Consider the following 20,445-nt stretch of genomic DNA (forward strand, 5'->3'; position numbering starts at 1 on the left):
ATTTCTCTTAAATTGTGTGCTAATTCAGTAAAACTAATATTTAGACCAATGGAATAAAAAATGTTATGACCTTATTGCTTTGTGTATTATTCCAACCAATTTGTACTTTTTGTTTTTCATCTGTATTGTAAGATATGTAGTAGTTATTTTTCAACTGTTTTAACTTGCTGACACAACTAATTAAGAACACTGTATGATTCATGTCATTTTATCTGAAGGAAAAGGATTTGTTATCGTCTCCAGTAAAGGAAAAGAAATCAATGCAAAGTACTCCTGCGAAGATACAGTGCATCCGGAAAGTATTCACAATGCATCACTTTTTCCACATTTTGTTATGTTACAGCCTTATTCCAAAATGGATTACATTCATTTTTTTCCTCAGAATTCTGCACACAACACCCCATAACGACAACGTGAAAAAAGTTTACTTGAGATTTTTGCTAATTTATTAAAAATAAAAAAACTGAGAAATCACATGTACATAAGTATTCACAGCCTTTGCTCAATACTTTGTCGATGCACCTTTGGCAGCAATTACAGCCTCAAGTCTTTTTGAATATGATGCCACAAGCTTGGCACACCTATCCTTGGCTAGTTTCGCCCATTCCTCTTTGCAGCACCTCTCAAGCTCCATCAGGTTGGATGGGACGCGTCGGTGCACAGCCATTTTAAGATCTCTCCAGAGATCTTCAATCGGATTCAAGTCTGGGCTCTGGCTGGGCCACTCAAGGACATTCACACAGTTGTCCTAAAGCCCCTCCTTTGATATCTTGGCTGTGTGCTTAGGGTCATTGTCCTGCTGAAAGATGAACTGTCGCCCCAGTCTGAGGTCAAGAGCGCTCTGGAGCAGGTTTTCATCCAGGATGTCTCTGTACATTGCTGCAGTCATCTTTCCCTTTATCCTGACTAGTCTCCCAGTCCCTGCCGCTGAAAAACATCCCCACAGCATGATGCTGCCATCACCATGCTTCACTGTAGGGATGGTATTATCTTGATGATGAGCGGTACCAGGTTTCCTCCAAACGTGACGCCTGGCATTCACACCAAAGAGTTCAAACTTTGTCTCATCAGACCAGAGAATTTTCTTTCTCATGGTCTGAGAGTCCTTCAGGTGCCTTTTGGCAAACTCCAGGTGGGCTGCCATGTGCCTTTTACTAAGGAGTGGCTTCCTTCTGACCACTCTACCATACAGGCCTGATTGGTGGATTGCTGGAGAGATGGTTGTCCTTCTGGAAGGTTCTCCTCTCTCCACAGAGGACTTCTGGAGCTCTGACAGAGTGACCATCGGGGTTCTTGGTCACCTCCCTAACTAAGGCCCTTCTCCCCCGATCGCTCAGTTTAGATGGCCGGCCAGCTCTAGGAAGAGTCCTGGTGGTTTCGAACTTCTTTCACTTACAGATGATGGAGGCCACTGTGCTCATTGGGACCTTCAAAGCAGCAGAAATTTTTCTGTAACCTTCCCCAGATATGTGCCTCGAGACAATCCTGTCTCGGAGGTCTACAGACAATTCCTTTGACTTCATGCTTGGTTTGTGCTCTGACATGACCTGTCAACTGTGGGACCTTATATAGACAGGTGTGTGCCTTTCCAAATTATGTCCAATCAACTGAATTTACCACAGGTGGACTCCAATTAAGCTGTAGAAACATCTCAAGGATGATCAGGGGAAACAGGATGCACCTGAGCTCAATTTTGAGCTTCATGGCAAAGGCTGTGAATACTTACGTACATGTGCTTTCTCAATTTTTTTATTTTTAATAAATTTGCAAAAACCTCAAGTAAACTTTTTTCACGTTGTCATTATGGGGTGTTGTGTGTAGAATTCTGAGGAAAAAATGAATTTAATCCATTTTGGAATAAGGCTGTAACATAACAAAATGTGGAAAAAGTGATGCGCTGTGAATACTTTCCGGATGCACTGTAATTTGTAGTTTTATTCCTGGAAATCAGAAGCAATTAATTTTCTTTCGATTTTTATGTATTTCATGAATCATCTTTTACATTTTTATTCAGCTCTGCATCAAGTTGTTCAAATGTATTTTGGTATCTGCAGTTTTTGAGTGAGACAGTAAATCCAATGAGTGATGATATTCATCACTATTGGTGGATGGATAGTCCTGACTTGCTCTGTAAAACACTTCCACTGTCAAAAGTGCTATATAAAGTAAAAGTACAGTGTCATTATTTGGGGTTTTTTGATAAAGTTGATGTTTCTTCATAGAACTTCATTTTGTATTTGGTTTTTTGGATACTTGCTGTTATTGTATAGCTATCCCTTCATCATCATGCCAGTACTGTTTACTAGTACTATGTTGGTTGCCAATCAAGAGGCATTTGAGGTCTAATTTGAGCCATCATTCACCACCTGTTAAACATAGTGGCATGCTGGCCATTCTTTCCAAGTTTCTGTACACTGTGTAAATTCTTGTGGTGTGTTTATCTTGATAAAAGTCAATTTAGTTTCCTCACACAGTGCAAAGATATACAGGTTAGGTGGATTGGCAATGCTAAATTGGCCCTAGATTCATGTGTGTGGTATGCGTGTGGGGATTGTGTTTGCCCTGTGATGGGCAGGCACCCTATCCAGGGATTGTTCCTGTCTTGCACCGTATGCTTGCTAGGATATGCTCCATCTCCCCACATTTCTGCTCAGGATTAATCATGCTTAAAAAATGGTATGGTATAATTTAAGGACTAGATTTTTCTTTGTTTTTTTACTATGACTTTCGGTTTGCGTAACTGCCTGTTGTTTTGATTAATGACCCTTTTTGGCTTTTGACATTGCTGCTTCCTTGACTCTATTTTGCTTCCATCTACTAGTCCATGTAGCTTTCCATCTATCTGCAATTTTTGGATATTTTGGTGGACCACAGAGAAGTTATAATTGTATGGCTGGTGAAAGAATAGGGATGTAGGCAGTCTGGCAACATATGTTCTTTATGATTAGTTTCATAGTGCATACTATTGGAAAATGTCTTACAAAGAAATTGTAATTCAAATGGGTATAATAAGGTCTTTAGTTTCCTGAAAAGCGGTAAAACTATGAGATGTCAGACTCTCAAAATATAAAATACTAAAGGTAACGTAACAATTTTTGAAAGCCACTCCTTCAAATGTCTGAATTCAGATCAATCTCAGCTAACAGCATTACCCTTGAAAATTATCCAGATAATAGGAGAGAATTAGAAAAGGGAGAACCATACTGTCATGATTCTTATTAATTGTTGTTGTGACTCACTCCTGATTATCTTTCTATCTAAGCATTTTGTTATGATGGTGATGTCATTATTTCAGCATTTTGTTCAGGTTTTCTCATAATCAAAGACCTACAATTTAATGTTACTTCTGCAAGATCATAACCATGCTGTTGTGGGGTACAAGCCTCATGTTGCTATCACCTTAGCACTGCAATGCATGACATCAATGAGCATCAAGTATTTAAGATAATGGTGCTCCGCAATTAGCATTTTACCTTTGGATAAAAGTAAAACCTATTTTTGCACAGGGATCTCATTTGTTAGTTCTGATTTTTAACCTCTTCTTCAGCTCTAATGTTTTAGGAATTAGTCACCAGCTATTTTGCTTGTCTATTAACACACCCTCTACCTTTTTCTGTTGTGATGCTTTTGCCTACACCTGGTCAAATTTGGCTTTGGTTTCAAAGGTTCAAAAATATATAAACAGTGTCCCAAAATAATGAAAATGCCCCACAAGGAAGGTTATAACCATCAACCCCTAGCTTGTGTAAAGAAGAGCAAAGGAAATAATCTTTATTAAGAAAGATCTTATTAATCAAAAATGAAGAAAAATAATACAATATTCACAAATATCAAAATGGCAAAATAAGTGCCTAAAAGGCAAATCAGAATGACCAAGTCGGAATACAATAATCCAGAAAACGAAATCAAAAGACATGTAAAATTTCAGAATAACCAATAAAATCAAAATAAAGGCAACACTCGCAATAACAAACCTCAACTCCACCAAAGCTCATTCAAATGAACAAACCCAATCTACTTTATAGCCTGAGGCATTTTCTTAGTGGTGAGGTAATGGTGGCCTTGCCTCTTTGGGGCCCATCTACAAAACACAAAGAACACGACACAACAACATTACACACATACAGTAGAAGCTAAATGATAAAACAAAAATGATAAAATTAAAAGAAAACAGATAAATGTATAATTAATGAATGGACAGAACAATATTTATTGATACAATCAAAACCAATGTACATAAAAGGACCAGTAAACAACAGATAAACATAAGCCAAGGGAGAAGCCATGGCTAAAACATAACAGTTTTAGAAAATGATTTTTTCCTTCCCCTTTTACTTTTCCTCATTTCTTTAGTACTGACCTTTTCCATTACAGTAAGCAGTACACAGTCTCTCTTAAGCTTACTTCAACAAGGTTTAGGCTTGCTAAGGACCTTTTATGTTACTCAACTGAGTCAAGCCATATATATGCCTACAGAAGTCATCCTGTCTTAATTTTGTTGTCATGTAATGATTTGGTTTCATAAAACCCTGGCTGTCCTGGCAATTTGTTAAACCTGTGACCAGCCTAGTTGAAGGTGCCAGATAAAAGACATTTCTCAAAAATGGTCCTTTTAACTTTGATGCAGATTAGCTTCCAGTTTGTCAAGATGTGTTGGATTAGTACTATTTAACATTCTTTATATATTTTGTATTTTCCTAAGTTTCATTTCATTGGAGAAAACAGAAGCTGACATCATGTGCTTATTTTATAAAGCTGACTGCGTTTTTACTGGGTTATTACAATCTAACAGTTGTCTAAAAATTGATGAAGCTTTTTTTTTTCTTTTGATCAGGTTAAAGTCAAAACAGAAAATATAATTTATATAAAGGCATCCAAAAATACACAAAAGTGCTGCAATGCTTTGCAGAATAATATGGCAGATGAAAAAATAGAAGTCATGCAGCAGATGAAGGGTAAACAGAACAAAATAAATAACCCTCCAGTTGATTTTCTTGGGACTCTTACTCAATCTAGAGATGTAGGTCCCTAATAAACACAGAAGAAAACAAATATTTCTTTTTTGTTTTTCTTTTATGTTGCATTTTAGTTGTCCTTTTGATGTCTTCTGTTTAGCAAAGCAATTAATGGAGCTGCAGGGATTCTCCAGCTCAAATCTCGGTGAAAACATGATCTGTTTATATGAAAGAAACCATACCCATTATGTTACACATTGATATGTATGTGATGTACCTAGCAACAGCAATCATATTATAGCTTCTAGATTGGCAATATTACCATGTTAAGCCAATAGTAACTGGAAGTAATAAGGTAATATTAAAACAGGCAGTGTTACCATGTAAAGCTGAGAGTACTTAGAAACAATAAGGTAATATTAAAACAAACATAAATAAACAAAAACAGCTTTTAGAATGTGCCAGATGCCATGATAACAAGTTCAAATGGTCCCACATCCATACACCGGGCCAACTGTAGGCAATATTCCTTATTTTCAATACCTTTGCCATATTCCTCTCACCTTTTACCATTGTATTGGCTTCTGCCCTTTCTCCATTGAACTCATGCCTCTAACGTGTCTTCTGGATTCTGGCTAAAAATTAAATTTTAAACCATGTTGTAAGATTACTTCTTATCTGTCCCTGGAATTCATTCTGTGATCAGTAGAAACCACTTCCAACTCTCAAGGCTGCCAAACAACACTGCCCCCTGGTGGCTTCTGTTTTCACCACATACCTGATTCCTGGTTTACATTTTAAGAGCTGAGGACTCATAATGTACCTGAACTGCCTGTCCATTTCCATAAGAAGTAAGACCTTCATATTCCCTACCTGGTTCACCATGGCAGATTTTAGGGCATGCCATGGCTTCCTGTGAATGCTCTGTGTATTTAGTTGGAGAGTGTCTACATCCGGACAATGCACAGAGCTGATTTAGAAGGCTAATATGATGTTCAAATTTGAAGTTTGGAGTACAAGTCAAAGGAGGTTATGCTTAAACTATATAGTGCATTACCGAGGCCTGATCTGGAGTACTATTTGCAGTTTTGGTCTCTCTAGTTGCTTTAGAGAAAATCCAGAGAAAAGCGACCAGGCTAATTCCAACTGCGAAGTAAGATCTATGAGGAACAGTCAAAGGAGCTGAATCTTTTTAGTTTAAATAAATTGTGATAAATAACGTCATTGAGATTAAGAGGTGATATTATTGAACTGTAATATTATGAAGGGAATTATAATGGTGGATCCTGTCTGTTACTTTAAATAAATTCTACAGCAAGAGAACTAGGACACATATGGAAACTTGTTAGAGGTCAATTTCTCAGGTTTCCTCACAGAGATTCAGAGACACATGGAATAACTTACAAAGTAGTGTGGTACACATTAGGATATTAGGGACCTTCAAAACTTGATGTCATTTTGGAGAAATAGCGATGTTGTTGGCTGCATGGCTAGCTCTTGTCAAGACTGTTGTAATGTTCTAAAAAAAAAGGCCATGTTACAAAATAATGTAATGTGGTGTATGTAATCACCCTCTCATGTTTTAGTTCGATAGACGTTCAAACACAAATGGCCTCTTTGAGTTACAGTGCATGTACAATTCAGCCTTGTTGACTGACATTAACAGTCTGAAATTCCAAATGATTTGACTAAATAGGTTAGTTAAATAAACAGGTCCTTAAAAAGTTTTGGACGACCTTAGGAAGAGTATATTGGGGCCCATACTCCGTTACTTGTGCCACTGCTGCCTCACAGACCTCACCCTTACCTGAGTTTGACTTCTCTGTGGACTTGCATGTTGTGTCCATGTTTCTGTAGGTTTCCAGTTCTCTTATATAGTTGAAAGAAGTACAGAAATTCTAAATTCTAACTTGAATAAGTAAGCACTGCAGTTGAGGTGCATCCTATCCCTGTGTTTTTTTTGTTTTTTTTTGCCTTTTCTGTATTTTAGCAGGAATTAGCTATGACCCCCATTTGGTCATGTTTTATAAAAGTGTGTTCAGAAAAGGATGAATTAATGGGCCTACCTTACCTAATAAAAAGAAATGTTTGGTGCTGCCCTATCATTTTTACTTAAGGACAGGTAGACCTTGTAAACTAATATATAAATAGCGTTTTGAAATTGTGATGAAAACTTGACAAATTCACATTCACACATAACAAATAAATGGTCTTTAGTGCCCTGTGTGCTGCATCTGAATGGGTGGATCTGTCCAAGTCAACAAAAATGGCCATTGCCATTTCTGCATCCATTCATTATACAGAGATGGATGGAGCTGTCTTAATCAAAAATGGTCTCCTGAGCAGGAAAGGAAGGATCAGTATAATCTAATGAAAAATTGCTCCCATGTGTTGAGTAGGGATTTAAGAGCCTGTGTAAACTAATTTTAAGAAAATGGCTCTTGCTGAACCCATGAAGAGTACTCAAAACCTTTGTGTTGTCAATGCATATCCCATTTTAGATGGTGCATATATTTTTCCATCCACAGAAAACTACTTTTATCCTTACTGATAAAGAAGGAAAATAACAGAAATATCTCCTCCTGTCATACTGTATAAGTCAATGAACACTACCTTATTTATTTGTTTTTGATTGTTACGTTAATAACTGGGTTATAAAGCAAAGCACAAATAGTACCTCTTGGCCCTTTAACATTGTCAGTAACAAAATTGGTTCAACTGCCACCTTGCTCTTTGCCTCATCCCATCATGTTTTGCATTTGCATCCAAAGCAGTGGAGTGGATGTGAAACAAGCGTTTCTGTTTCTTTTAAAATTACTGATGTTTAAACACTTGTTTATAGTTAATAAAAACAAGATGACATAAACTTCAATTTAGTAATAAAGTTTGTCTAATAGAAATTCATAAGCTTCTTGGCCCAGCCTCATTTGATGTCATGTGCTGTTTACAGCTCCCTCTTGCCCTGTAATCAAGTCTGAGGAATGCACTGTGTGCTGGGACACGGCCATCATTCGATGGCAATCAGCAAACCTGGCCGCTGTGGAGTCTTTCACTCTGGAGTACTGCCGACAGTATGCCTGTGAGGGAGAAGGGCTCAGGTCAGTGTGGCTAGTAATTGTATTCCTTCTATATTTCATGTTTAAAATAATGCTAACTGGATCTCATTAGCTGCACATAACCTTTGCATATTACTGCTCTGCATGAAGAGAGTAACTGTATAAATAGTGCATTCAAAAAGTGCTCAGACCCCTTCACTTTTTACATTCTTTATGTTGCAGCCTTGTGCTGAAGTCTTTTAAATTATTATTTTTCCTTATCAAACAACACTCAATACCCTAGAATGACAAGTTGTAAACAGGATGTTAGAATTTTTTGTAAATGTATTAAAAATAGAAAGCTGAAGTATCACATGGACAAAACAGTCAGACTGTTTGCTATGACACTTGCAATCTGGCACAGCTGTATCCTATTACATTGATCACTGTTGAGATGTTTCTACACCTTATTTGGAGTCCATCTGTGGTAAGTTCAATTGATGGCATATGATTTGGAAAGGCACAAGCATGTGTATAGAAGGTCCCACAGTTGAGCAAAAACCAAGCCATGGGGTTGAAATAATTTCCTACAGAGCTTAGAGACAGGATTGTGTTGTGGTGCAGATGCAGAAAATTTCTGTAACACTGAAGGCTCTCAATAGCACAATGGCCTCAAATCTTCCTACAGCTGAACACCTGGACAAACTGAGAAAATGTGGGAGAGGGCTGTGGTAAGAGAGGTGAACAAGAACCCAACAGACATGCTGGCAAAGCTTCAGAGAACTTGTGGCAAGATGAAAGGAACTTCTAGAAGGACAACCACCCCTCCAACTCCCCATTGATCTGGGCTTTATGGCAGAGTGGCCAGACAGATGCCTTTCCTCAATAAAAGAAACATTGGAGCCTTCCAGAGTTTGGAAAAAGGCAGCTAAATGACATTGAAGGTTCCCAAGAGCACAATGGCCTCCATAATTCTTGAAAGGAAGCATTTTGGAACAACCCTGACTCTGCTTAGAGCTGGCTTTCCTGGCCAAACTGTATGATTAGAGGAGATGGTCCTTGGCAAGAGAGGTGACCAAGAATACTGATGGTCACTCTAACAGAGCTCCAGAGAACCTTTGTACAGATGGGAGAAACTTCCCGAAGGAAAACCATCACTGCAACACTCCAGTAATTTGGGCTTTATTGCAGAGTGGCAAGATGAAAGGCTGTCCTCAGTATAAGATGCATCAAAGCCCACTTGGAGTTTGCAAAAAGGAAATTGATGACTATCAGAATCTGGAAACAAGATTCTCTAGTTTGATGAAACCAAGATTTAATTCTTTCTTTGGTCTCAATTTTAAGAGTCATCTCTTGAGGAAACCAGGCATCACTCATCACCTGTGCAATACCATTCCAACAGTAAAGGATAGTGGTGGGGACATCATGCTTTGGGGTTGTTTTTCAGCAGCAGGATCTGGGAAGCTATTCAGCGTTTTGAGAAAGCTGAATGGAGAGGAGTACTGAGATATCCTTAATGGAATCCTGCAGGTGGCAGGTGTTTTAGGATGAAGCCCTGGGGGCGAAGCCTTTGCAGCAGTGGATATATCCACAATTCACTACAAACTTTAACGAGTTGTCCCCTGACATATATTCTCACTTGAGAATCACATCCAGCCCCCGCAAAACTAGGCTGTAGAGACAGTGTTTAAATTTTTTACAAGGTTTATCCTCATTTGTATTTCAGGTCTATATCAGGAATTAGAAACTGTGAACAGAAGGTACTCTTGCAGCCAAATGAAAATTATCTTTTCTACCTTAAAGCAGTTAACTATGCTGGCTCTAGTGAACAAAGTGAAGCTGCTCTTATTTCTACAAAAGGTAAGCTCTATGTTAAATAATATCTTCAGATTTTTAGACAAGCTGTATTACCTTATTGGAATGGAAAGAAGTTGTATACAGAAGGCTATGTAGAGCTGAAAGTGTCTTTACCTTGAAATACTGACTGCTGAAACACTTCTACCTGTGAGCTATCTTTGGTGACCGAGAATATTAAACATTACAACTCAAAGGGAAGAAAGAATGTTTATAATGTGACTGTATTGGTACGAGACTGAACTCATTTGAGCAATATATAAAGGAGCCATAAAAATGTCTCATTTAAATAAAGACTAGAACTAGTAATGGAGATATGAAATAATAATAATAATAATAATTCATTACATTTATATAGCGCTTTTCTTAGTACTCAAAGTGCTATCCACACAGGTTGGAACTGGGAAGCGAACCCACAATCTTCCACAGTCTCCTTACTGCAAAGCAGCAGCACTACCACTGCGCCACCTGTGAGGAAATGAAATTGCAAGGTTTCTCTCTTGGCTTGTTGAATACCTCCTAGATAATACAAGTGGTAATCCATTCATTTATACATTCATCCTTCATCTGAACTCTATTTGTGGGGTCCAAGGATCCAGCAGGCCAGCCCTAACAGCACTAGACACAATTCAGGAACTGTTATGTCTTGGGTATCATAACATTTTAAAAAGAGAATAACACTATTACATTATCAGTGTTCGATAAAGCAGCTGACAATAGCAGATGCACTAAGGAATTTGTTTCTTGCCAACACTTACATAACACAACTACCCAGATAACTAAGAGACACACATCTAAGCACAGCAACCAAATGGAAAACATGTTGACGTATACATAGCACATTTAAAAATAAAAGCCGACGCATAAAATATATTATAGGAACCAACCCATTAGAGCATACTCCCACACTAACCAATGCCAGTACAATTTTGAGACCATTCAACATAATCTGTACATATTTGGGAGGAAGCCGACACAAACAAAAAGAGAACATTCAGTCTCCACACAGATAATGATCATACTTAGATTTGATCCCATACTTCTTTAACCCCCCTCTGACCTTGTATTGGATCAATCAAATTTGTAAAATAATTGAATGAATTAATGTTTGTTATTTAAACTTTAATCCAAGAATGTATTTTATCCTTTCAAACAGGAACTAGGTTTCACTTCCTTAAGGAAACTGCAAACTCAGCTCTTGCATTTTCAGAAGATAACAAGATGGTTTTCTACCATGAACAGACATTCAAACAAAGAGCTAACCTCAATGAGTAAGTGACTATTAATGTAATGTAATTTCTACATTTTTTAATTATCTATTTATAAATCATATTGTGATGGGATGTGCTAAAGGTGGAACAAAGTAATGGTTTGTTCTGGAGGTGGAACAAAGTAATGGTTCTTATCCACTAAATAAGAACATGTCTTCTCCAGTGCAGAGTGGAGGCTCAGGTTGTTTTGCCCTAATTATTTTTTTGTGGTATGTTATTCCTGGTAGTAATTATTTACATTTTGGTGGACTTTCAAGGAGAATTTTGCCAGTGACATGATCAACCTCCTAAGCATTATTTTCACACCAGGAAAAATGAGCCAAAAATGTTTTTGTCAACGTGAAAATGATTTATTACATGTAACTGACACCTGTAAATACCAAAACGTCCCATAAATTAAAGAAAAGGTATTTCTTGTGTTCACTGCTGTACTTACTGTATGCAGCTTTACTACACGTCCTTCATGTGATATGTTTTGAAACCGTCACCAATGCATAGTCAAATGTTGCAATCAGGACAGCAGAGGCCCATTTCTCTGTGAACTTTTCTTAGAATATGTTATTCGTTTCTTGAAAATGAGAGGGTAGAATGCTGGTTCCTGATCCACATTATCGACATACCTGTTGTGTTATTGTGGCTATCACAGCACAAGGCTTAGTGATTTCCACATTTCCCCTGACGTGAGCATTGACAGTTGTGCATTTTGAACAGTGCTTAAGGGATTAACATGTTTCTTGTCTTTGCAGTTGATGGAAATTATTTTGCCTTTTTGTCACGCAGTTATTGTCACACCACGATGAAGCTTCGTGAAACTAAATTCACAGGGTATATCATGGCAGTTTGGTCGTACAGTGCTGTATGCATGAGTTTCACTATCTGTATCAATGTCTAATGACCAATTCATATACTCATCAATACCGTGCGATTTGAGCAATGGTTCAATTTCAGATTGTGCTAAAACTGCCTTTACTGTTTTTTTGTTTGTCATTGTGTTTTTCATTGGATACACCTTCTCCATTATGAATATTAATGAGTTACCTTAGAGTTACCACAGACGGACATAAGGCATAGAAATATTCATGTTTTTTGCAACATGGTATTATTTCATACACTAGATGACAGCAGAATACTGTCCTGAGAGTTATGTGGACTTAACACTATAAAGCATATCATTACACATCGTCCTGAGTCAGACTGGGTTTAAATGAAATTGCATAGAATTCAGAGCCTGAGTCACACTCAGGGTTAACACCAAGGAGATTAAGAGTGACAACAGCACCAACTCTCTGAGCTACAGTATGTGCTGACATCACTGCAGTGTGTTAGTGTACAAGCCTGTTGGCCAATAAAGCTACTGTGGCTATCTAACATGTAAAATAATAATAATTCATTACATTTATATAACGCTTTTCTGTAATGTGTGTTTGTGTGAATGTGTTTGCCTGTTATGCAAATCCACACCATTGAACCTATCTCTGCCAAATTTTACTCAGACTCCCTATTTGTACAGAGGAACACCATAAGGTATGTTTAATTCCAAAATTTAGTTGGTGGAACCCTGCTATTTTATCATAAGTAAGAACTTCCATCCATCCATTTTCCAACCCGCTGAATCCGAACACAGGGTCACGGGGGTCTGCTGGAGCCAATCCCAGCCAACACAGGGCACAAGGCAGGGAACCAATCCCGGGCAGGGTGCCAACCCACCGCAGGACACACACAAACACACCCACACACCAAGCACACACTAGGGCCAATTTAGAATCATCAATCCACCTAACCTGCATGTCTTTGGACTGTGGGAGGAAACCGGAGCGCCCGGAGGAAACCCACGCAGACACGGGGAGAACATGCAAACTCCACGCAGGGAGGACCCGGGAAGCGAACCTGGGTCTCCTAACTGCGAGGCAGCAGCGCTACCACTGCGCCACCGTGCCGCCCTAAGTAAGAACTTTATACATGAAACTTGATTACAATTGCTGTGGGAGAAGAAACAATACAAATAATTTAGAAAGAATTTGACTAGGAAAAATTTAGTGACGGAGTTTCAATATCATATATTTGCAGAGCTGCAGCACTGTGTGGCATCAGTGCAGTTTTAGGATGGAAGTTAGGTTAGGGTTCAGTATGAACGGTATCCACATTCTTTGTGGCATACACTTTATACCTAATTTAACACGTATATTGCTCTGCTATTGACATTTAATGTCTGGTTTTCTATCCACATATTAGTTTTGTCTAGTATATACGAACATCTACTGTAAAAAATTGCATTGTTGTCATGTCCTAAGACTGCAAAGACATTAAGGTGCTGTGGCTCTCTTATCATGGGATTTAGTTTGCTTCCTGTTTTTATGATTTGGTGTTTGAATTCTGGTTTTGACCTTGTCTGTTTAAAATGACCATTAGTTTCTCTAGTATCATAATATCTGCCTTTCAATTTATATTCTTTATGTGACATTATTCCGGCTGGACTATGGACATATCCTTAAGGTCATGATATTTAGCTAGCTATGAAGAATAATGGATGATAAAATCCTGTGTCTCCTGTTCTTTTAAATTTCATGATTTTCCTTGCATTCATGTTAGTGCCCAATAACATTTTCTAGCAGAATATACTTTTCACAGATATGTTTAAGAAGCGCTTTATAAGACAATACAATTACTCATTTGTTTTGAGTAAGCTCATGTCCTAGCTATTCACCTAGTACCTGAAAATGCTTAATTACAAAACTTTGCCCTTTTCTTGCAAGCTTTGTGTTGTGTTGCTTATTATCAATGTTTGTGGTGTTCACTTTCAGCCTTTTAGGTCATTTGGACTGTTTTTAAGCAGAGTGTGTTCACACCTTTGGTTAGATTTGATGTCCATTCTTGTGCCAGTTTGAGAACTGTGTTTTGTTTTGGTTCTTATATGAAGATTGCACTGTATAAATTGCAAATTAGAAGCACATTTTAACAGATCAAGTGGTTGGTTATAGGTAATAAAGTAAAGAGATCCAGAAGTTGCCTTTGCAAATTTTAAAGATTGGGGCTTTGTCCCCCATGTTGTCAACACTGATCAAGGACAAAAAAATGCAGTTCCTTAAGATTTTCAGGGTGAGATTTTGAGCCTAGAAATGGGTGCTCTTCTCTGCAGTGGGCCTTTTGTAATGTATATTTTTATGAAGAATATGTTGAAATGTTTTTTCACAATTTTAACTACATTTTTTTTTCTGGACGATGTATCCTTCAATGTAAATCGAATCATCTTAGAAGCAATTCACTTTTAATTCTTCCTGTCTGTTTAGTTGTTTAGGGATATTAGGAGAATTGCTACCCCCACGAGGATTTCACTATTGGGAAACAGCAGTGGGAGGCAGTGAAGCATACCGGATTGGAGTGGCATATGCTTCAGCTCCAAGAGACACCCCATTAGGACAGAACAGTTCTTCATGGTGTATCCACTGCTACCCCTTATCAAAAAGGTTAGCCAGCCTCTTTTTTTTTTTGGTTTGTTATTATTGTTATTGCAGTTTTTAATTGAAGATCCAAAGAAAGAGAATATTGTTATCACAGTAAGCATGCTAATATCAAAATTCCATATGTTTTTTGAGATTATCCAAATTGGGATGAACCAAATATGTATTTGATCCAGCACATGGTCACAACATGAAAATCCCATACAAAACATACAAAACTTTTATACAGTAAGCAGCCTCTTTATTAGGTCCACCTGTCCTCTCAATGTAATAAACTACTCTGACTACTTTAGTATCAGCCTGTCAGTTTTAAATATAATGTATAATGTGCCATTCGTGGAGCAAATAGGTAGAACTTAAAATTTATGTGACTTTTAATAAAATTGCCACACATCACATCAAGAGTGCTTTATGAAAAGCAACCGGGATGCTGTTCACCTATAGAGTCATGTTTGTACAAACAATGAGCCACCACCCTAATGCCATCCATTTACTTCCTAATAGCCTGAACGTCACCTCTATTTAGGTTACCTCAAATTACATATCTGTCGTCTGTAAATATTTGTTAATAATGTTCACTTGAGAATGTTTGTTTTGCATTTACAACATAGTGTCAATGTTACTGCGTGCTCCATAAGTGTGATTGCAGTGAGAAGTTGCCCTAGCTGTACACATCACTCTTGATGTGTAAGATTTGGTCGTTGGTCACAAAAGGCATTCATTTCTCACCAACTTCGTATATAGCTGATTGGATCTACCAGATCACAAGTGAATCTACACCTTTTTTTATATGGTCTTTTTTTATAGCTATCCAATCTGATCGTGAGAGAGAAAAAGAGGCTCTGAGGCTGAATCAGGTGCTAGGATTAGTTTGATTGACTGATACTTCTGTGAGTTGTTTTATGCACACTTATAATTTTATACTGAGGTTGCTTAATTACTAGTTCAAATTTCCCATAATGCACAGTATTTCTTTATGCTAGATCAGTCCCATATCCCATCACATCCTACCTTACACGATTTGCTCTAGGGTTTGTTTGGTATCGCACTGACACCATAGTTTCCAGTGGGTCAAAGTACAGTTGTTTTGGTCTGCACCACAGTGCAATAGGCGTGCTCACATCTGCCTAAACAAACTAGACTACGGTGGCAGTCTAAAAAGAAAAGAAACCTTCCAAACTAGGAGTTTATACTCCTGGAAAATGAACTTTTTTTCTTGCTGCTCTAAAGGGATGCCCCTTTACCAAGAATTCACAAGTACTCTTCTTCAGTGCAGTGCGACGCCATTCACTCAATAACACTGTTTCACTCTTTATTAAATTTGTTTTGTGCTGCCCTCATAGACTATGCAAATGGCATAGGCTGTCCCCCTTCCAGGCTTGAACCAGTGACCACTCGCTGAATGACTGTATAGTCAAAACTAAACTGTCAGATCAGTCCTTAACTTATATCCTGTATGTTGTTCATAAGTTATACAGACAGAGAACTCCACACCAGTGGATTCTTTACATGTGCAGCCAAATGCATCTTGCCGAATATGTCAGAAAGCAGTAAGATGTGTTGTGTCGTAATACGTTACACTAGAGCTTCTGATCACTTCAAAATGACCATGAGATGGCACACAAGTGGTTGCCTTATGATCTTTGTAGAAGCACTATACACACAAATCAAATCTTTATCAATTTTATAAGTTGTCATTCATTCCTTTCTTTTCCCCCCCAGTCACAGGTTTGAGTTCCTTCACAACATGTCACAGGCTGACATCCAGGTTGTCAATGTGCCAAGCACCATTGGGACTCTGCTTGACTACGTGAATGGCCGGCTGCTCTTCTTCAATGCACAGACTGGACAGTTGCTCTACTCGTGTCGGCACATTTTCACAGAACCGTGCCACCCTGCTTTTGCACTGGAGAAACCTGGCTCTCTGAGTCTGTGCTCTGGCACTGAAACGCCAGACATCGTAAAGCACAGTTAACAACCCATGTGAATCTCTGGCTCTCCAAAGGTGTTGAAATTCTTTCACATAGTGTGGCTTGAAAAATAAGCTCTTATGGTACTAGTGGTCTGCCTCCTCAGCAAATAAAGAATGACGGAGTACACGTGGTAAAGCTCATGGTTAACTGTGTGCATGTTCCTGATTTGCGATGCCCTGATGCATTTGGGGTTGGGGATTTTTTTGAGGTTTAAAGCAGCATTTCACAAGCATAGGCTGAATAAATTGTTTATTTTTCTGGGAAAATATATCTTCTGATGAAAGCTTTATATTTAAAAATTAGCAAGGTTTTTGTTGTGTTTTCCAATGTCAGTGACCTTGGGAGCCTACAGAGGGAATCCAGGTAGTAATCTATAATCCACTGTATAAATCGTCATTATTTTTTCTCTCTCAGTGAAACATTTCTTGTGTTGGCAGCAGTATATATCGTGTGAAGGACACATTTGGGAAAGCTTTTTTTTTCCACATGTATATTTGTATCAAACCAAATTTATAGGTTTTGCCCCAAGGGTAAGGCAGGTTAAATGTCTTTCAGCTGGCGTCTGCTTTTGCCACTTTATAAGTTTATAAAAGACTGGAAAAATTTCTATATAAGCAGTTTATAGAAGTTTGTAAATGCTATCAGTAAAACACACTCCAAGTATTAAGTTTAAATATTCCAATGGAAGAACAAGTTTTCGTTGTGCTCAAGTCTTATGATGAGTATTAATTCCAAGGCAAGCAGATTTTATTTTCGATAGCTTCATTCCCAGGGTGCTTACAAGCAAATATACTAACCTTATTTTATAGAGAACCTTCCAGTGTTGAACAACGCATCCCATAATGGTTTACATGTACAGTGGTTGAGTAAAATTGCTTACAAATAAGACATTTAAATGGAATTGCTTGGGATTGAGACAAGGATGCTGTGGGCTGAAGCACAAGGACTGGCACACTGGAGCACTGGCTGCATACATGACTGGCTCAGGGTCGTCATGCAAATCAGGGCTGCGGCTTGAACTGTCAACCGTGTGGGTTGCAGGAGTTAATGTTATTTATTTATAATGTATTTCTGTAGTACTGTGATTTACTTTGATGAAATAATTACTTTCATATTGCCTTAGGCAGAGCATTGGCAGATTACTACTTTATGAAGGCCAGTGTCCCTGTGGCAACCATCAACACCTAGAATAATGCCAAGGGGACTAAACATATAAAAAAATCCTTATTTATTGGAAATAACACAATAAGGGAATTAACAAACGAAGAACACAAAGTAAACAAAAGCAAATCTCTTCCTGAATGGGTCTTGAACCCCTGTCTACCTGGCAGGATTGCTGCTACACTTCCCTGTGCAAAAAATAACCACCAAACACTCCCTTTCTTGCCGCCAATCTCTCATTGTCCTGATTTTTCTTCTCTTGATTCCAGACACAGCAAGATTTCTGTAGTGAGAAAATATTAATCCTCTTCCACCATCCATAAACCCATTTTGTTGGATATTTGGTGATTCATGTTTTGTTAAAGGGTCACTCATTTAGAACAGCCTTAAGTGGCACTTAGTGACCCCACACCAGGCATCTTTCATACTGTATTCTCTGAAAGGAATGACATGGCAGTTTTGGAAAGCACTGGCTGACCCTTCCTTTTAAAAGACAACCTGGTCCCAGGCAGTGACCATGTGAACTTTTCTGTTGCCCAAAACTTCTTGTAATCACGTCTCAAACCTCTTTGATCCCTTCAGTCTCATTTATAGAGACATGGCATTTTCTGGGTTAATTGTTTCATCCAGGATGCAACATCCTCAACCCTACTGATGCACTTCATCCTACAAGTTCTGGCAACTGCTAAGCACACCTTTCCTTCTCACGCCGAGTCATCCTTTTACCAGTGTGTCTCTACATCTTTATCTCTTGAAGCTCACTCATAGGATGTTCTCCTGTTCTTTTAACCTTCTGCTCTTGACTTGCACATTTTCACACTACATGGATATACTTTGATGATCAGGGGGGCTTAAATTAAATTGTGGCGTTGATTCCTTAGGTGGTGCAGAGAGCCTAATAATTTATTGCCATTGGATCTCTTTTACAGGCACTGGTTGATTTTAATGTTTTTTTATATTATTATACTAGACAGGGTACCATCAAGATCATCAGGCCGGTTACACTTATGTCGGACTATGCCGGCAATGATTTTGCAGAGCCTGATGCATAAAACATTAGTTAGGATGCCATTGGTGGTGCTCAGATTCATTAAGGTACTTAAAAGTATGCTTTATATAAAAGAACTTTAAAACTCCCAGGTTTCAGTCCTTTTCAAGTTATCTGCAACACACATCATGTTTTGCTGTTATATTTGCCATTTGTATCAGTTCCTTTGATTTTGTGCCAGTGCTCACAGTACATACAAGATCTATGCCACAATTGTTAGGAGATCCCAACGTGCACAATGGCCTTTGAAATGTATATATCTGCAAAGCACCATAGAGCTAAATATTGTTTTCAAAGTATCTTTTAAAAGTAATTATTGTTTTTGAATTACAGTTGTGTATCATGATCAGTGAGTCTCTATAGTCAGATAGCACAACTACTATGACAGCACACAATGAGCAAAAAACAGGAAGATGTAGAAGGTACTGCTCAGACATCTTTGAGCTCAAGTTGGGCTAATTGATAATATCTTTGCCTCATCCTGATTTGAGAGGATTGATTGTCAATACAGGGCCTATGAAAAGTATTCACATTTTATTGTTATCCAACATTGAATCACAGTGGATTTAAGTTGACTTTTTTTGACATTGATCAATAGAAAAACACTCCTTAATGTCAAATTGAAAACAGATCTCTGCAAAGAGGTCTAAATTAATTACAAATATAAAACACAAAATAATTGATTACACTTAAGTTTAGGTACTACAGAAATGTGCCTATCACTCATTTACTCTTATGCAGCAAGATCTTATCAAAGGCTTTTTTTATAAAACATTAATACAGTGGCTATTAATCTTTGTGCAGCATGACAAATAGATATATGATAAAATTACTTGTTAATATGAAGGATTCACAGGTCTTATACTAAGTATGTGATATCAAGAGAAATTGGTCTCATTTAAACCGCCTCAGACCACTCCAAAGTGAAGTGTTGTTAGTAGGTCACATTACAGAGATGAATAAACACTTTACTGATGCTTTGTAAGTGTTATGAAGACTCAAAGAAGTGTTAAGGTTTTGTTACATGTTAGTAAATGAATTATAAATATCTTTTCACAGTGCCTAAACTAAAGTGTTTCCAAATAATTGACAGCATAAGTACTTGGCATCTTCAAGTCAGTATTTAGTAGACACAACCACGACAGCCTTGAGTCTGTGTTCACAGGCCTCTCTGTATCAGCTTTGCACATCTGGATAACACATCTGGATTACAAGGGGGTCATGAATGAGCAGCCTTTTTCAAGTCCAGTCACCAGTTCTCAGTTGGATTGAGGTCTGAATTCTGATTTGGCCACTCCAAGCCATTCACATTGTTGTTTTTAAGAAATTCCTGTGTAGCTTTGGCTTTAAGTGAGGGATCATTGTCCTACTGGAAAACAAATCTTCTCAGGTTTCTTGCAGAGTTCATCAGGTTTTCCTCCAGGATTTCCCTGTATTTTGCTGCATTCATTTTACTGTCTATACTTTGTTTCATGGTAGGGTGGTGTGTTTTTGATAATGTGCAGTATTTGGCTTACTCCAAACATGATGTTTAGTATAATGGCTAAAAAGCTCAATTTTAGTCTCCTCAGACCCTAGAACCTTCTTCTAGCCAATTCCAGTGTCTTCCCCCTTGTTTCCCGAGCCTACTGTTAAACTGTGTTTTTTTACTTTCTCGTATATGAAGTATAGGGAAAGTATTGTAATCGCC

At 38.0% G+C, this 20,445-nt stretch overlaps 1 protein-coding gene across 1 annotated transcript in view; it reads left to right on the forward strand.

Annotated features, from left to right (window-relative positions):
- cmya5 (cardiomyopathy associated 5) overlaps positions 1–18,654 on the forward strand; it is an 80,529-nt gene extending 61,875 nt beyond the window's left edge. Inside the window, exons 9-13 of the mRNA XM_051929495.1 lie at positions 7,906–8,053; positions 9,717–9,850; positions 11,001–11,115; positions 14,403–14,579; positions 16,296–18,654. Of these exons, the coding sequence (XP_051785455.1) occupies positions 7,906–8,053; positions 9,717–9,850; positions 11,001–11,115; positions 14,403–14,579; positions 16,296–16,548 (827 nt within the window). The 3' untranslated portion in view covers positions 16,549–18,654. The remainder of the gene's footprint in view (positions 1–7,905; positions 8,054–9,716; positions 9,851–11,000; positions 11,116–14,402; positions 14,580–16,295) is intronic.
- Positions 18,655–20,445: the final 1,791 nt, after the last annotated feature.

Source organism: Erpetoichthys calabaricus, chromosome 7, assembly GCF_900747795.2.
Source record: "Erpetoichthys calabaricus chromosome 7, fErpCal1.3, whole genome shotgun sequence".
Classification (NCBI taxonomy): Eukaryota; Metazoa; Chordata; class Cladistia; order Polypteriformes; family Polypteridae; genus Erpetoichthys; species Erpetoichthys calabaricus.